The 14,581-nt window shown below is 38.6% G+C and overlaps 1 protein-coding gene across 1 annotated transcript; it reads left to right on the top strand.

Annotated features, from left to right (window-relative positions):
* Positions 1 to 1,296: 1,296 nt before the first annotated feature.
* gucy2g (guanylate cyclase 2g) lies at positions 1,297 to 14,200 on the top strand. Its single transcript, XM_062442887.1, has 21 exons — positions 1,297 to 1,635; positions 2,989 to 3,337; positions 3,459 to 3,568; positions 4,569 to 4,751; positions 4,866 to 5,010; positions 5,532 to 5,667; positions 5,828 to 5,928; positions 6,032 to 6,198; positions 6,318 to 6,458; positions 7,405 to 7,488; positions 7,709 to 7,813; positions 7,986 to 8,057; positions 9,161 to 9,329; positions 9,484 to 9,639; positions 10,272 to 10,446; positions 11,502 to 11,642; positions 11,844 to 12,036; positions 12,376 to 12,550; positions 13,368 to 13,466; positions 13,897 to 13,988; positions 14,084 to 14,200. The coding sequence occupies exons 1-21, from the start codon at positions 1,297 to 1,299 to the stop codon at positions 14,198 to 14,200; spliced, it is 3,249 nt and encodes a 1,082-aa protein (XP_062298871.1).
* Positions 14,201 to 14,581: the final 381 nt, after the last annotated feature.

Here is a 14,581-nt window from a genome sequence, read left to right as displayed (position 1 = left end):
ATTTCTTCCAAGTCTAATGATCTAAAGACACATTTAGACTTTTAAGTGAAACCACAGGTATAGTCAATACATGCTACCAAACATATTTCCTCCACTCCATACATTCACCTCCACAATGCTAAACTTCTAACATGGCTGCTTTGTGTGAATGTTTAGATCTCATGCTGGGCAGCGAGATGAAGGTTCATTAGGAGAAGCTTTGAGAGGTTACCTGGTGGGATTAGCAGAGGTTGTTGGGGCCAGTCTGAGCAGGGATCTCCAGGGGAAAAGCAGCTGAAGCCAGCAACACCACTAATGTACAATCTGCTCACCTGTGGTCATTAGCACCTTAAACTGCACACAGGTGTGAGAGGTTTTCTGCATCGAGCAAGGCTCAACCTGTGCCATCATGTTTTTTGCAGCCTGGCACTAGTAGACAACCCTCTCAGGAGATCTGCAACACAGTTTTTGCTGTATTGACTTTTTTTTTTTAAATTTTCAATAATCTCAATTTAATTAAATTAGCAGATACTCTTAGAATAAGACCCTGTAGACATTTTCCACTCCCTTCATCTGTGTGTATTTGCATGCAGTGGAAGTGTGCCCTTGTAAGAGATCAAACAGATTGTGATGAACTTTGATACTAGATTTATGAACGTGAGTGATAACTGGATGTGGTACCTTTGGAATTTACTGATATTGGTTGATAATATCAGTATTATCAGATCAGTGACCATCTTGCCAAATTACAAATCAGCCTATTACAAACACGGTCAACATAAAATCATGCACAACTCCTCTCTAGTACATCCTGCTTTTCAGCTGTCCTCCCTTCATCAGCTTGAAGCCCTCACTCCTACTTGGTTCTCAAAGTGGGAAATCAACAAAAAAATCTAAAGCAAAACTTATATTATACTCAGTTTTTGCTGGGAGTGATAAATGTGAGCCTTGAAACCACACAGGACTCTTTATATCGTTGGAAATGAGTGCATTCATCGTCTACCTTATGAGTGATACTTGTAAAAAAAAAATAATAATAATAAAATAAAGTCCTTGTAGATGTCTTACAGATGTATGATCAAATCCATTTTGTACTGAAACATGGGTCACACTAAAAAACAGTCAAACTGCACGACAGAAAAGATGAGAGAATGATGGACTTAATCCCTCTTTGTACCTCCCACTCTCCTCCACATACACACATTTTATCCTCCCTTATCAACTGCCCAGAATCACCAGGGAAGTTGTGTATTTAAACCCAGTAATGAAGCAACTAATAAGATGAGAATGATGTCGAGGACGGTATATTCTTCAGGCATGAGCCAGATATTGGTGCTTCATGTAACACTTGTGTTAAGTGTTGCCACGGTCATCAATAACGGCACCAATGCGTCTCATCCACACAAGATGCTGATTGGCTTCCAGGCTCCTTGGAACATGTCCTTCCCCTTCAGCGCCCTACGGCTGGGCTCTGCCATACAGATAGCTTTGGAGAAGGTGAACACGAATCCTTCCTTCCTGGGAAACTACAGTCTGGATTTTGTCTTCACAGATACAGACTGTAATCCCAAACTTTCCCTGGGAGGGTTCATTCATCAGGTGTGGAAAGAAAACGTGTCTGCACTCTTTGGTCCAGCATGTCCCGAAGAAGCCGAGGTATGTGTTCATGATGTGATGTTTGTGAATGTAGAAAGTTGTAAATGATGCTTCAGTCTTGGTTCTCTTCAGGTGATTTATAAATGATTATAATAGAATCTGAATCAAACGATATTATTATATCTATATCTGGTAAAACTAATTTTTATCATCAACTAAGGCTGCAGCAATTATTCTCATGATTGAATAATCTGCTGGTTCTCAATTAATCAATTTCTCTATATAATGTCAGAAAATAGAAAAAACTGCCCATTATAACTTTTTAGAGTTGTAGATGACATCTTTAAATGTCTTGAATTGTCTGATTCACCATCCAAAATCCAAACACATTCAGTTTACTGTCATGTATGACACACAAAAGCTTAAAATCCTCACATTTGAGAAGCTGCAACAAGTAAACGGTGGCATTTTTCCATAAAAATGACAAAAAGCAATAAGTGGATAAATAATCTGTGTTTTAAAAGGTGGCTACCATATCTTCTTTCTTGCTATGAGTTGGGCAAGATGACTGAGATGTGTTTGCTAAATATTCATTATATCGATCGACCAATTGATTAATCAGTAAATCGTGGCAATACTACAATCTACAAGCAGCAGCATGGTTTGAAAACTCACCACAAGCTCCATTTAGTAGCTGTTCTGGAGCTTTCGATTGTATTATATGCTCTAACACGGCAAATCCAATATGTCCAGTTGTCATGACATTTTAGGTTTAATGTTAGATTCCCAACATGTAAAAAGCAAGATTGTAAAAGCAAACTGACAACATTTACGTCCATTAAAACAGACTATATGCCATCCTTTGTTATTATATATTCATGCCATGATCTTTTTGCATCTAAGTTATTGTGCAACTTCTTTGTCACGAGCAGCTACTACAATAATCAATCCTGTTAAAATTATAACCATATATGATGGTACATTTGCTAATATTTAACACATCCATGCTCAGTGATTTGATTTCTTTTTGAGTGTTCATCCATGTGTAATTTTCTCTGTAAAACTTCCTCTGGACATACGTCTTTCTTGATATGTGGACAATGAATTGGATCATTTTATACTCAGTTTTTTTAAGAGGGATAAGATAAGCTTTCCACTACATTCTCATGCCAGTTTTTAATTATATTGTTTGAATTTTATGTTATTTTATGTGTGTTTTCCCCAAAGTTTTATGTAGCTGTGTAAAGGCAGATCTAGGGGACACAGTGCATGTAGATTCAGTCCATGTACTCATCTAAATGTACAACCTGACCACAACACCACTTATTGTTTTAAAAAAGAAATTAAACTTTTGTCTCCCTTAACAAACTGAACTCTATAGTCTCTTTAACTCACAGTATTACTGCCTCACAGGTCACTGGTCTCATTGCATCAACATGGAACATCCCCATGTTTGGCTTTGTTGGACAATCCTCCAAAATGGACAACAGCGTTATCTACGACTCCTACATTAAAATCATGCCCCCTCTTAAAAGAAGCTCAGAGGTCCTGGTGAAGACCTTGGAGTTCTTCGGATGGAGTCACATAGCGATGATCGGCGGGGGATTAGACTCGAACACTTGGGACAAAGTTGACGCTCTGTGGAAAACTGTGGAGAATCCACTGAGAGCCAAATTCAAACTGACTGCAGCGGTCAAGTTTGACACCAGCGATCCTCAGCTCATGCATCGAAATGTTAAGTATGTCTCAACAGTCGCCAGAGGTAAGAAAAGTGTTTCTATGTGCAGATTTTCTAGTAAACTCTGACTCATTTGATTCTATAACACCATATTTCTATATTTATCTAATGTTTTATGTTTTGCTGTGACCCCTCCACCTTCCAGTTATAGTGGTGCTAACAAATAAAGAGGACTCTATAGCTCTGTTGCTGGAGGCTGAGCGACAGGGCCTGATGAATGGCGACTTCATATTCTTCCTAGTGCAGCATTTCGAGGTTAGTGGAAATGTGGTGAGTAAAAAACAATAACACTAACACAAATATTCAGCTTAATTTAAACTTGTTTTGCCACGGGGAAATAGGAAAATTGCAGCTTAAATTGTATTTCTTTTGAATTAATTAGTGGTCTTTCGTCAAAGTAAAGCTGCCATTATAGAAACCAGAACCAAGAGTGTCTTTAAAACCCATTTCCGATGCTACACAGGAGACAAATAAGCTTTCGATAGTCATGCAATAGCTCTAAAAAAGGTGACTTCCTAAAATCACCAGGTGCAATTTTTATATTTTATTTCATTTTTTACATTACAGGCAGGCTTCTGTTCATTAGACAAATGAGTGTGGGTAGGTGTACTTTTCTAACTAGCTGCTTTCCAATGCACAGAAATAAGATTGATTTCATCTCACTCTCAGAAAGAAGTGAATATGTATTTCTTTACCCATGTTTTACAGGTACATCATTTCTAAATGCACAACCTTAAAGTGATTATAACTGTGCATTTGCGAACAAAAGTAGGTTTCATCTAGCCGGCAACCATTGATTTTGTCAGCTAAAACAACAACTGGTGCTTGCAGGTTTTCTCAGCTTTTTCTTCACAAGGTGGTCGTTTAACGCCATCTCCAGCTGACATTTTCACATTTCCAGCCGACTCGTTTTACAACTGTAATCTTGTAAAAGTAGTCGTAACATGCACGATATCATGCTAACAGACTGAGGCTAAATCTACATGCCCCAGGCAAAAAGTCAGCATTTTTACAGGCTGATCCATTTAAATAGAGGATTAAGTAGAAATAAAGAAGCAGTGTTATTGCATTTCAGTGTAGAGAAAGTTTGTCATATTAAATGTAACATCCTTCGTTTAATTAGACATCTGCTTAATGTAGTTGTTTCATTAGCAACATCATCCCAACACTCACTTTATCTTTTCCCACGATAGTAATATAACTTCCGTACTAACTTGTTTCTCGTGCTTATCATCTTGATATTTTCCCTGAGCAGGACAACTTGTGGAAATATGCCTTGACCAACAACCTAAACCCCGCCACCAGAAGGGCCTTTGACATGACTTTCATCATCGGCCAGAAATCCTACGAAGGCTACGAGTATTACGACTTCTTTGAGCAAGTTTTCGAAAAACTTAAAGGGCACCCGTTTTGGAGCAACTTGACATCTGCAAGAGAGGCGAGCACTTTTGAAAATGTTTGAAAAACTACAATTCAAAGGTTGTTATTTAAACAATTTCGCATTCATTTTGATCAAAAACCAACTTTCAATGCCTTGATTCTACTATTTCAGGTCAGCCCCTACTCTGCCTATCTACATGACGCAGTGCTTCTTTACGCAATGGGACTGAAGGAAGTCCTGAAAGACGGCAAAGACCCTCATGATGGGCGAGAACTTCTACAGAGATTAAAGAATAAAAACAACATTCGATTTTATGGTAGTTAACTACTTTGGTATCTGTATTGAGAGGTTCATGATTTTTTTTTGTTGATTCATTAGTTTGTGCATTTTAAAGACTTTTTCTGTAGTAAAAGTAGTAGTAAATATATTCCTTTTTTACAGTTTCTCAATCTTTTAAAAAACGATTAACTTGAAGGTAAGTTTTAATATTCAAAAGTAGCATTTCCTCTCTTTTTGCAAATAGTTGATGCATTAAAGGGTCAGTTCACAACAAAAAAACAACCTTTTTTTTTTAGGGACTACTTCTTAGTTATTAAGCAGTTAATTAAAACTGTCTATTTTTTAATGCTGTGAACGCCAAAAATTAAAATAAATGCTTTATTTTATTGGGCTGGTGGCAGAAATCTCAGGCACAGATTTCTTTTCATAATTTGAGTGAACTGACCCTTTAATGAGTCAACTCTTGTTTGCAAACCTAAATCTATATCAAAACGAAGGCTAGCACATTGTTAGCCACAGTCACAGTAAGTTTGATGCAGTGATGACCTGTCATTGCAGGTGCCTCTGGACTAGTCCACTTTGATGAAGAAGGGGAAAGAAATTTGGACTACTCCATTTATGACCTGCAGCATATAGGAGACATTATCAAGTTCGTGCCTATCCTCGATTTTGACAGTCACACCAAAGTTATCCGGTAACGAAAACATTTTATACCATGAAACAATCTAGCAAAGTTCAGTTTTGGGAAACCCTGAATAAACACTTTGGGGTTTTTTCCCATCTCCAAACACATAATATCGGTTTCAAATGTTTTAATATTAAATTTTAATCACACAAAAATATATATATTTCAGGCCGACATCTATGTTTGATTATGTGATGTGGCCCAAAGGAAAACCCTCTGATAAACCAGAATGTGGTTTCAACAACGAAATCTGCGAATGGCTGATTAATGGTAAAATTTAAGACAATACCAAAGTATTGATTTATATGAATTTAAATGGCTTATTCAGACCAAGCTAACCACCTTTATAATGTATTGTCTTGATGGGAGACAGACATTGCCCTGCTGGCTCTACTAGTGACCTTCCCCGTTATCGGTATGCTAGCAGTCTTGTGCATCTGGGTCCTCATTGTGCAGAAGTTACGACTCCAGACAAGACTTGATGACTCGTGCTGGTGGCTGATCAACTACAGAGACATTGCCGTCATCAGGGAGCCTTCAGTAAGAGTGCATGAAAAAAAAATTGCATGATCGTGTCTCTCTACTCTGTGTATGTGCATGTTTGCTCTCCTGGTTTTGTGTTCACATGCTTTTTTTTGGTGTGTTTGTGTCTCCTCCAGGGAATTCAGAGTTTATCTCTTAGCACCTCAGGTAGTCAAAGTGGGAGTGGAGGCTCTCAATCCAATTTCTCCAACAACAGTTATGGCCTGAGGGACAAGACAGGCAGAGAACAGGTCTTCATCACCATAGGCCTCTTTCAGGTACATTCTTTATTCAGGGTTTAACGAGAAAAAAACCTTCATTTTGAACATGAAGCTTCTTCAGTAGGTCTGATGTATTTCATTTTTTCAATAAACTCTGTATCATGGGTGCAAATTTGGTCCAAAGTATCATAGAAATCAAACAGACACAGATTAGAGTGTCTGTCTGCTACATGTCCTCAAAATGATAAAAGTCAACATACTGTAGGTCAAATGAAAGATCTTTGGAGACATTTTTCTAACAGTTTATAAAATGACTTATTGAAGAAACGCAAACATAATTGACAGATCAATAATGACAATAATCCTTAAATGTGTTTAACCCTCCTGTTGTCCTTGAGTCAACGAAGGAAGGGAGGAATAAGGAAGGAAAGGAGGAAGGAGGGGAGGAAGAAGGAAGGAAAGGAGGAAGGAAGGGAGAAATAAGGAAGGAAAGGAGGAAGGAAGGGAGGAAGAAGGAAGGAAAGGAGGGAGGAAGGAAGGAAGGGAGGGAGGAAGAAGGAAGGAAAGGAGGGAGGGAGGAGGGAGGAAGGAGGAAAGGAAGGAAGGAAGAGAGGCGGGAAGGTAGGGGGGAGGAAAGAAAGAGAGAAGGAAGGAGGGAGGGAGGAAAGGAAGGGAGGAAGGTAGGAAAGAGGGAGGGAGGGAGGGAGGGAGGAAGGAAAGAAGGACAGAAGGAAGGAAGGAAGGAAAGAAGGAAAGAAGGACAGAAGGAAGGAAGGAAGGAAGGAAGGAAGGAAGGAAGGAATGAAGGAAAGGACAGAAGGAATGAAGGAAGGAAAGAAGGAACAGTCAAAACAGATGGGGTCAATTTGACCCGGGAGACCGACACAAAGGTTAAAAATGATTTCTTTTAATGGAAATGTACTTTGATAAATTTGCTCAGGTATTGTTTTCATGTGCCAGAACTTCTCCTTTTGGCTAATGTAGTATTTTAAATTCCACACAGGGCAATCAAGTGGCCGTTAAGTACATCAAGAACCATATTGGCAATAATGTCCAGAGACCTTCAATTATTGCAGAGTTCAAGGCGGTAAAGTTCTTTAAGTTCTACCAGACCAAACATACTTATTGATTTTTTTTAGTTTGTCTGATGTTTTTATTCAAATTTATGTTACAGGAACAAGATCCAACTACAACTAATTAAAAAGAGTCATTGATACTTTAAAATATACAAGTGAAGAATAGCAGATTGTTTCTTGACCCATGCAAAGATATATTGTATGTCTAACCATCTGAAACTCTTAAGACAGATGAAAGAGATGAAACATGAGAATTTGGTGCAGTTCTTTGGTGTGTGCATTGAGCCACCAAATGTCTGTTTGGTCATTCAGTACTGCAGGAAAGGCAGCTTGAAGGTCAGTATCTCAACTTTAATGGCTTTTCTTTACACTTTTCTATGAACTTTAAAACATTATTGTACTTGAAATTCTGATTTAAAATGCTTCTTTGTTAATCTTCTCTGAGTAACTTGCTTCAACTTTAAAATATTAATTACTTGTTGGTTTTGTTTTGTGTGTTTTCTTTCAGGATATTTTAAAGGCTTCAGATGTTGAGCTGGATAGGATGTTTAAGCTGTCGTTTGCCTATGACATTGTCAATGTGAGTTAAATAAATTACTTGTGAAGTAATTTAGTACATTGAAAGATACTAAATGTTTTTTCAAAGGTGCATTAAACATTTTTAAGACATAACAATGCTCTGCTTTAAATAATAATAAATTGTATCAAAAGAAAATCAGTTAGCTTGTAAAAAAATCCCTAAATCCTCATCTCCTTCTTTCTCATTAACCCCCCTGTTGTCCTCGAGTCAAGGAAGGGAGGGAGGAAGAAGGAAGGAAAGGAGGGAGGGAGGAAGAAAGGAAGGAAAGGAGGGAGGAAAGGAAAGGAAAGAAGGAAGGGAGGAAGGATAGGAAGGAAGGATGGAGGAAAGAAGGAAGGAAGGAAGGTAGGAGGGAGGGAGGAAAGAAGGAAGGAGGGAGGGAGGGAAGAAGGAAGGGGGAGGGAGGGAGGAAAGAAGGAAGGAGGGAGGGGGGGAAGAAGGACAGAGGAAAGAAGGAAGGTAATGGGGAGGAAAGAAAGAGAGAAAGAGGGAGGGGGGAAAGAAGGAAGGGAGGAAGGAAGAAACGATCGAAGGAAGGAAAGAAGGAAGGGAGTAAAGAGGGAAGGAAAGAAGGACAGAGGAAAGAAGGAAAGAAGGAAGGGAGGAAAGAAAGAGAGAAGGAGGGAGGAAGGAAGGAACAGTCAAAACAGACAAGGTCAATTTGACCCGGGAGGACGACACGAAGGTTAAGAACCCAGAACTTATGAAAAGTTGAACTGCTGGCCACTCTCATTGTTTATGCACTGGAGGCTTCAAGTTTGCATATGACAAACTTAAACTCAGGTTTTCAATGAGCACAGAGAAACTTCCCAATAGATTCATTTGAAAACAGCCTGCCAGTGTTAAACTCTGCACAGTGAAGCTCAAACATCCAAGTGGAGGAGCAAAAATAGAGGGGGACTACATAACGCTTTAATGAAACTTGAATACAACAATAAGGATAATAAAATAAAACTATTTCAATTTTTTTCAAACCCTTAAAACAGACACAAACTGTAGTTATACCACATGGCAGATTTTTTCATTTTAAAATGGAAAAGCCCCCAAAAATACATTATTATTTGTAACTGTTTATGGTTTAAACCTGTTTGTTCACGTTCCAGGGAATGGAGTTCATTCACAAGAGTAGCCTGAGATTTCATGGGAACCTGAAGCCCAGCACATGTCTGGTGGATAGTCGACTCCAGATTAAACTTTCTGGCTTTGGACTCTGGGAGTTTAAATATGGGACCAAGAACAAGATCACGCCGCTGGAAAATCACAATTATGAAGGTCTGTGTGTGGATTCAACTGTCAAAATTAAACTGTTTAGTATTAATAGATTGAGTTTAATCTTAAATATGTTTGCATTTATGTTTATCACAGCAGAGAAGTTAACTCGTTTTAGCTGTTCCTTAGTTACCAGATGTTTTGCTGGCTGTTTTAGGCATGTACTGGACGGCTCCAGAGCTTTTGAGACAAGTCAATCTCCAAGTCAATGGAACGCCCAAAGCCGATATCTACAGCTTTTCCATGATCATGTGGGAACTCATGCACAACTCAAAAGCCGGCCCATATGGTGACGTCAACCTAGACCCAAAAGGTCAGCACATTGTAGAGCTATTCATTTATTTTCTTTACCCATTTATTAATTTATATATATCACAAAACAAAGGAAGGACACAACAATGGCAGGCAGAAAGGTCTGAATGTTCACTGTCTTATATGTTGATTATTATGACCCATGGTCATGTTAGCATGTCAACATTTGCTAATTAGCACTGAACACGAAACACAACTGATGCTGATGAGAATGTCATTAATTTTCCAGGTATTTTGTCATAAACAAAACTATTGGACCAATGAAAAATGTTACCATATGATGGTGCAAAAAGAGTTATCACCCAAGTCATCTAGTACAATTTTTCATGGCAATTTATCCAATAATTTAAAATATTTCACTCAAAACCACAAGAGTCAAGGTGCTGCAAAGTCTCTAGGTTTCATTCTCTGGGAAATATGAATTTCTCCATGAAATTTTAATAGCAATCCATCCGACAGTTGTTGAGATATTCCAGTCTGGACCAAAGTGGTGTACTGATCAGACCAACTTAAACCAACTGACGGACCGATAAGAGCGGCACTGCTAGCATAAGCTAAAAACATCTAAATCCAAAATTCCCAAAAAGTCCAACTCTACTGGGATTTCTCCTTCTTGCTACATGTTTTCTCCAGAGATTATTACACAGTTGCGGGCTCATTGCCAAGGGGAACTCCTCCGTCCAGCGCTGTCTGAAATGTGTGATGAGAACATCAACTCGATGATAACGGCCTGCTGGAGTGAAAATCCAGACCACCGACCACCATTTGCGTCTATACGGAGACAGCTGAGGGACATCAGCCCCGACAGGTCAGGCTACTCAGATTTTCTATTTCTTAATGCAAACACTTTAAGAAAATATGTTTATATAATGTTTTACCAATCTCTCTCTAAATATGGTTACATACCTTACTTTTACTTTCAAGTGAATGCACATGAAAATCAAGTAGCTTGTTCTAATATATTAAAATGCAGTCAGAGTGCATGCCTCCACCTGTGAATTTGTCATCTGCTTAAAAAAATTACTCAATGCATGCACCACATTTTCAGTTAAGTAGGTGCAGTAGTTCATGAGTCAATAGCAAAATTGCCTTATCTTGTGCAAATATTAAAAGGTAAGGCTGGTGATTTTCTCTATCTTTCTTATTGTGAGCAAATCAACTAGCTTATTGTGCTACATATCACATCCTCTTGACTTTGTACTAAAGTTCTTTGAGAAATTTACAAGATATGACAAAGTTAATAGGTTGTGATCATGGATGTATAAAAAGAACTGGATGTTGCATAAAAGGTGGGGCCTCATTCATTATTATGAAAGTAGGTCAGTGGGACATGAAGCCAAGAAATTGAAATTATGGGTTTAAAATTAACTGGAACTTCTGCATCTGTGTGGCCCATTGAGCATGTGTGCACCAAAAACTTCTGCTAGCTAGCTAACTTCCAGTTTACCCTCTGCTAACTCAAATGGGGATAACATGATTAAATTGTGCAGCTCTTCTAGACTTTCAAAATGTGATTAGATGGAATCAGTCAAATTCTGACAGTGAAACAAATCCGACAGTTTACAGACATCTTTAACAATGTAATTACACGGTTTAGCTGCTATGTTGGATAATTGTAAGTAGACCAATTCATTGTTGGTTTGGCTCTGCACAAGACTTGTTGACAAAGAGAAAAATCTAGAAAATCACCAGCTATATCCTTCAGGAAAATCATTTTAAACCATTCTTGATCTGCACCAAAATTGATTACTTATTTTCAACTTTCCAACAAATTTAAATGAAATCTGTTTACAACATTTTAAGGGTATCCAAATATGTCCAAAAACTCCTTCAAGGAGTTGATAATGGTTTTCTGCCCTGTAGTCATGCAAGTATACTGGATAATATGGTGGAAAAGTTGGAGAAATATGCAAATCACTTGGAGGAGGTGGTGGAGGAGAGGACCAATCAGCTCACAGCCGAGAAAGCCCGTGCAGACAAGCTTCTCTCCAGCATGTTACCAAGGTAACAGATGTAACTGCATCAAAATTACTTCTTTATGCAAATCATGACCGCAGGACTACACGTTACTTAGCAATTTATGCTAACCCTTTCAAATCATGTGACGATAATGGCACCACTTGAATCTGCCTCCATGACTACATCAATGAGTGAGTGGACTCGGCCACTTTTACTTTCCCAGTGTTGTTGTTTCATTGATCATAGGTACATCGCAGATCAGCTGATGTCAGGTAAGTCAGTAGAGCCGCGTAGCTACGAAATGGTGACCGTCTTCTTCTCTGACATCGTGGGCTTCACCTCCATGTGTGCGGTCAGTTCTGCGATGGAGGTGGTGACGTTCCTCAACGACCTCTACAGCCTCTTTGACGACATCATCAAGATGTACGATGTCTACAAAGTACGTCACAAACAAGACCTTTTGTTTTTCAGTCAACGCAATGCATTACGGATGTGACATATATACGTAGAGGGGAGTCTAAAGATTTTGTAAAGAGAAATATTGCGTTCTTGTCAAGAATTAGATGAGTAGATCAACTAACTGGCTGTAGCTTCATATTAATTAATAATATATCAATTTTCTCATGCAACTTTTTCTAAATGTCCCAAAATTCTAAAATGTTGAGATTTTTAATTTAATTGCACCTTTTGCATTATTTTTGTTATTACTTTTTGCTGTTTTGCATAAATAAGGCTTCCTGTTGTCACTTTAAAAAATGTCATTATGGCTCTTTACTAGGTGGAAACAATTGGTGACGCCTACATGGTAGCCAGTGGTTTACCTCTCAGCAATGGAGATAATCACGCTTTGGAGATATCCACAATGGCTCTGCATTTCCTGGGTGCCATCAAGGTCTTTAAAATCCACCATATGCCTACTGAGAATCTTGCAATTCGTATTGGGATACATTCTGGTAAGAGACAGTACTGATGGACTGAATAAAATGTTGTAATGAAGTGTATTTTATCTGTAAGGTGTTTGCAATAGTTTGAGTTGAAGGCCATCTTCATATATTGTTGATGTCATACGTAACATCCGTGACGTCACCCATTGGTTTGTGGACTGCTGCTTCGAAGCAAATAGTTTCGGATCTGGGCAGCGCCATCTTGAAAATTTTCGCTGCATGCCGGGTAAAAACCCCCCCCACGGATTCTACTTATATGGGCATCAGGAGGAGCATGAGGCGCCCTCCTGAACCTGTGAACCAATCAACCTGTCAATCACGACGTAGCCACGCCCTAATGCATACCCTGCTTTATCGTCAAATATAAAATCAGGGAGGCCAAAATTTCACAAATGAACATCATACTGCATTGAAGAAGGCTTTAAACTAGCGATTGAGACCATAAACACATTTTGAAAATGTTTACTGAGGTTAGAAATCAAGTGAGAAGTTGGTGAATTCTCCATTGACTTGTATAGAGACGGAAGTCCTTTTGACACCAAAACGGTCGCCCCCTGGTGGCTTTTTGATAGAATGCAGTTTTAAGTTACTTCCGCGTTGGCATCATTTCAGAGGACCAGAACTCCCCGCCTGGTTGATGTATATTTTGACATTTGGAGGAACCAGAAATCACTTGTACTCACAAAAGTTGTAATTAAATGAATTGAGCACAAGCGATCAACATCGTGCAGGATTTTTTTTGGTCACTTTAGATATATAATATAATATAATTGATATTTGAGAAGTTTGAATACATTTACACTAAAGTTTGGTGTTTGTTTTATAGGTCCAGTGGTTGCTGGAGTGGTTGGCAGCACTATGCCTCGCTACTGTCTGTTCGGTGACACGGTGAACATGGCCTCCCGCATGGAAAGTAACAGCTTACGTGAGTGAATAGAAGCATAACCTTTATTCATTCAACATTTGAGAGCATGAGAATCACAATTTGGTGAATTAAACCATCTGGGATAAGGCTTTAGATGCTTTAGATTTGACTATTCCTAGACTCAGTTTTCAAATTTGATTATTTTTAGGTCAACAAAGTATATTCCCACCACCATTTAATTTATAGTTGAGTGGAGAATACTTTAAAACAGCATTCAAACCTTCATGTTTGAAATAAAAATAACAGGAAATATACAATAAATAAAGAGTGAACTGAACACATTAAATATCAGCATTGCTCACATTGAATTAGGGAACACTTAGGCTTCAGTTAACCTACAAACAGCTGTTTTTTGTTTGTGTTTTTTTAAATGTCGAAGCACTTTGACATCTTAAAATGTTTGGCATTATATTTGATATGTCCTACACAGCCCTCAAGATCCACATATCTCAGTGCACTGCTGACATTCTTGTCCAGGCTGGATCATTTGAGTTGGAGGAAAGAGGGGACGTTGATATTAAGGTCAGTCAACATGGTTGTTTTATTTTAATTCTGCTAGTAAAATGCACAGATAGTATATGTTTTGTGTGACCAGCGTATGTTTGTGTCCATGACAGGGTAAAGGGTGTCATAAGACCTACTGGCTGCTGAGCAAACAGGGATTTAATTTTCCTCATGTTGCTCACAGCTCTCCACCAGCTGACAGCTTCAAACATCTGACAGAGGTAAAGTAGTCTGAAGTATGGCGTAGACATCACGGTCCCCGTTTGGTTAAACACAGCAAGCATAGACAGATCAAGCACTCTTCATATAAGCAGTGTTTAATGCACAACCAGTTGTTGTGTTTTGATTAATACATTTGTGACTTCTCTGTTTAAGAAAACAGGGATGGCGAGGGCTGCGGAGAAAAAGGCCCATAAAACCCTTACCAAAGCACACTTGACAGATGACCTGATGACTACAGTGCATATTTAAAGAGCAAGCGGATACTCTGACCCTGTTTTGGATATATTGACATGTCCTTATCTGGACCATGAAGACTGGAGACTAGAGAGAAAATGGAAGATACTGAATTCATGAAAGGAGGATTAGAGTCTGGAAACTGGAATATAACA

The sequence above is a fragment of the Scomber scombrus genome, chromosome 21 (genome assembly GCF_963691925.1).
Source record: "Scomber scombrus chromosome 21, fScoSco1.1, whole genome shotgun sequence".
NCBI lineage: Eukaryota > Metazoa > Chordata > Actinopteri > Scombriformes > Scombridae > Scomber > Scomber scombrus.
This window is presented reverse-complemented; position numbering and strand designations above follow the sequence as displayed.

Coding starts and splice junctions, on each gene's coding strand:
- gucy2g (XM_062442887.1), top strand. CDS start 1,297: ATGAGCCAGATATTGGTGCTTCATGTAACACTTGTGTTAAGTGTTGCC. Junction 7,489..7,708: donor TTATTGCAGAGTTCAAGGCG/GTAAAGTTCTTT, acceptor CTCTTAAGACAG/ATGAAAGAGATGAAACATGA. Junction 9,330..9,483: donor GGAAAATCACAATTATGAAG/GTCTGTGTGTGG, acceptor TGGCTGTTTTAG/GCATGTACTGGACGGCTCCA.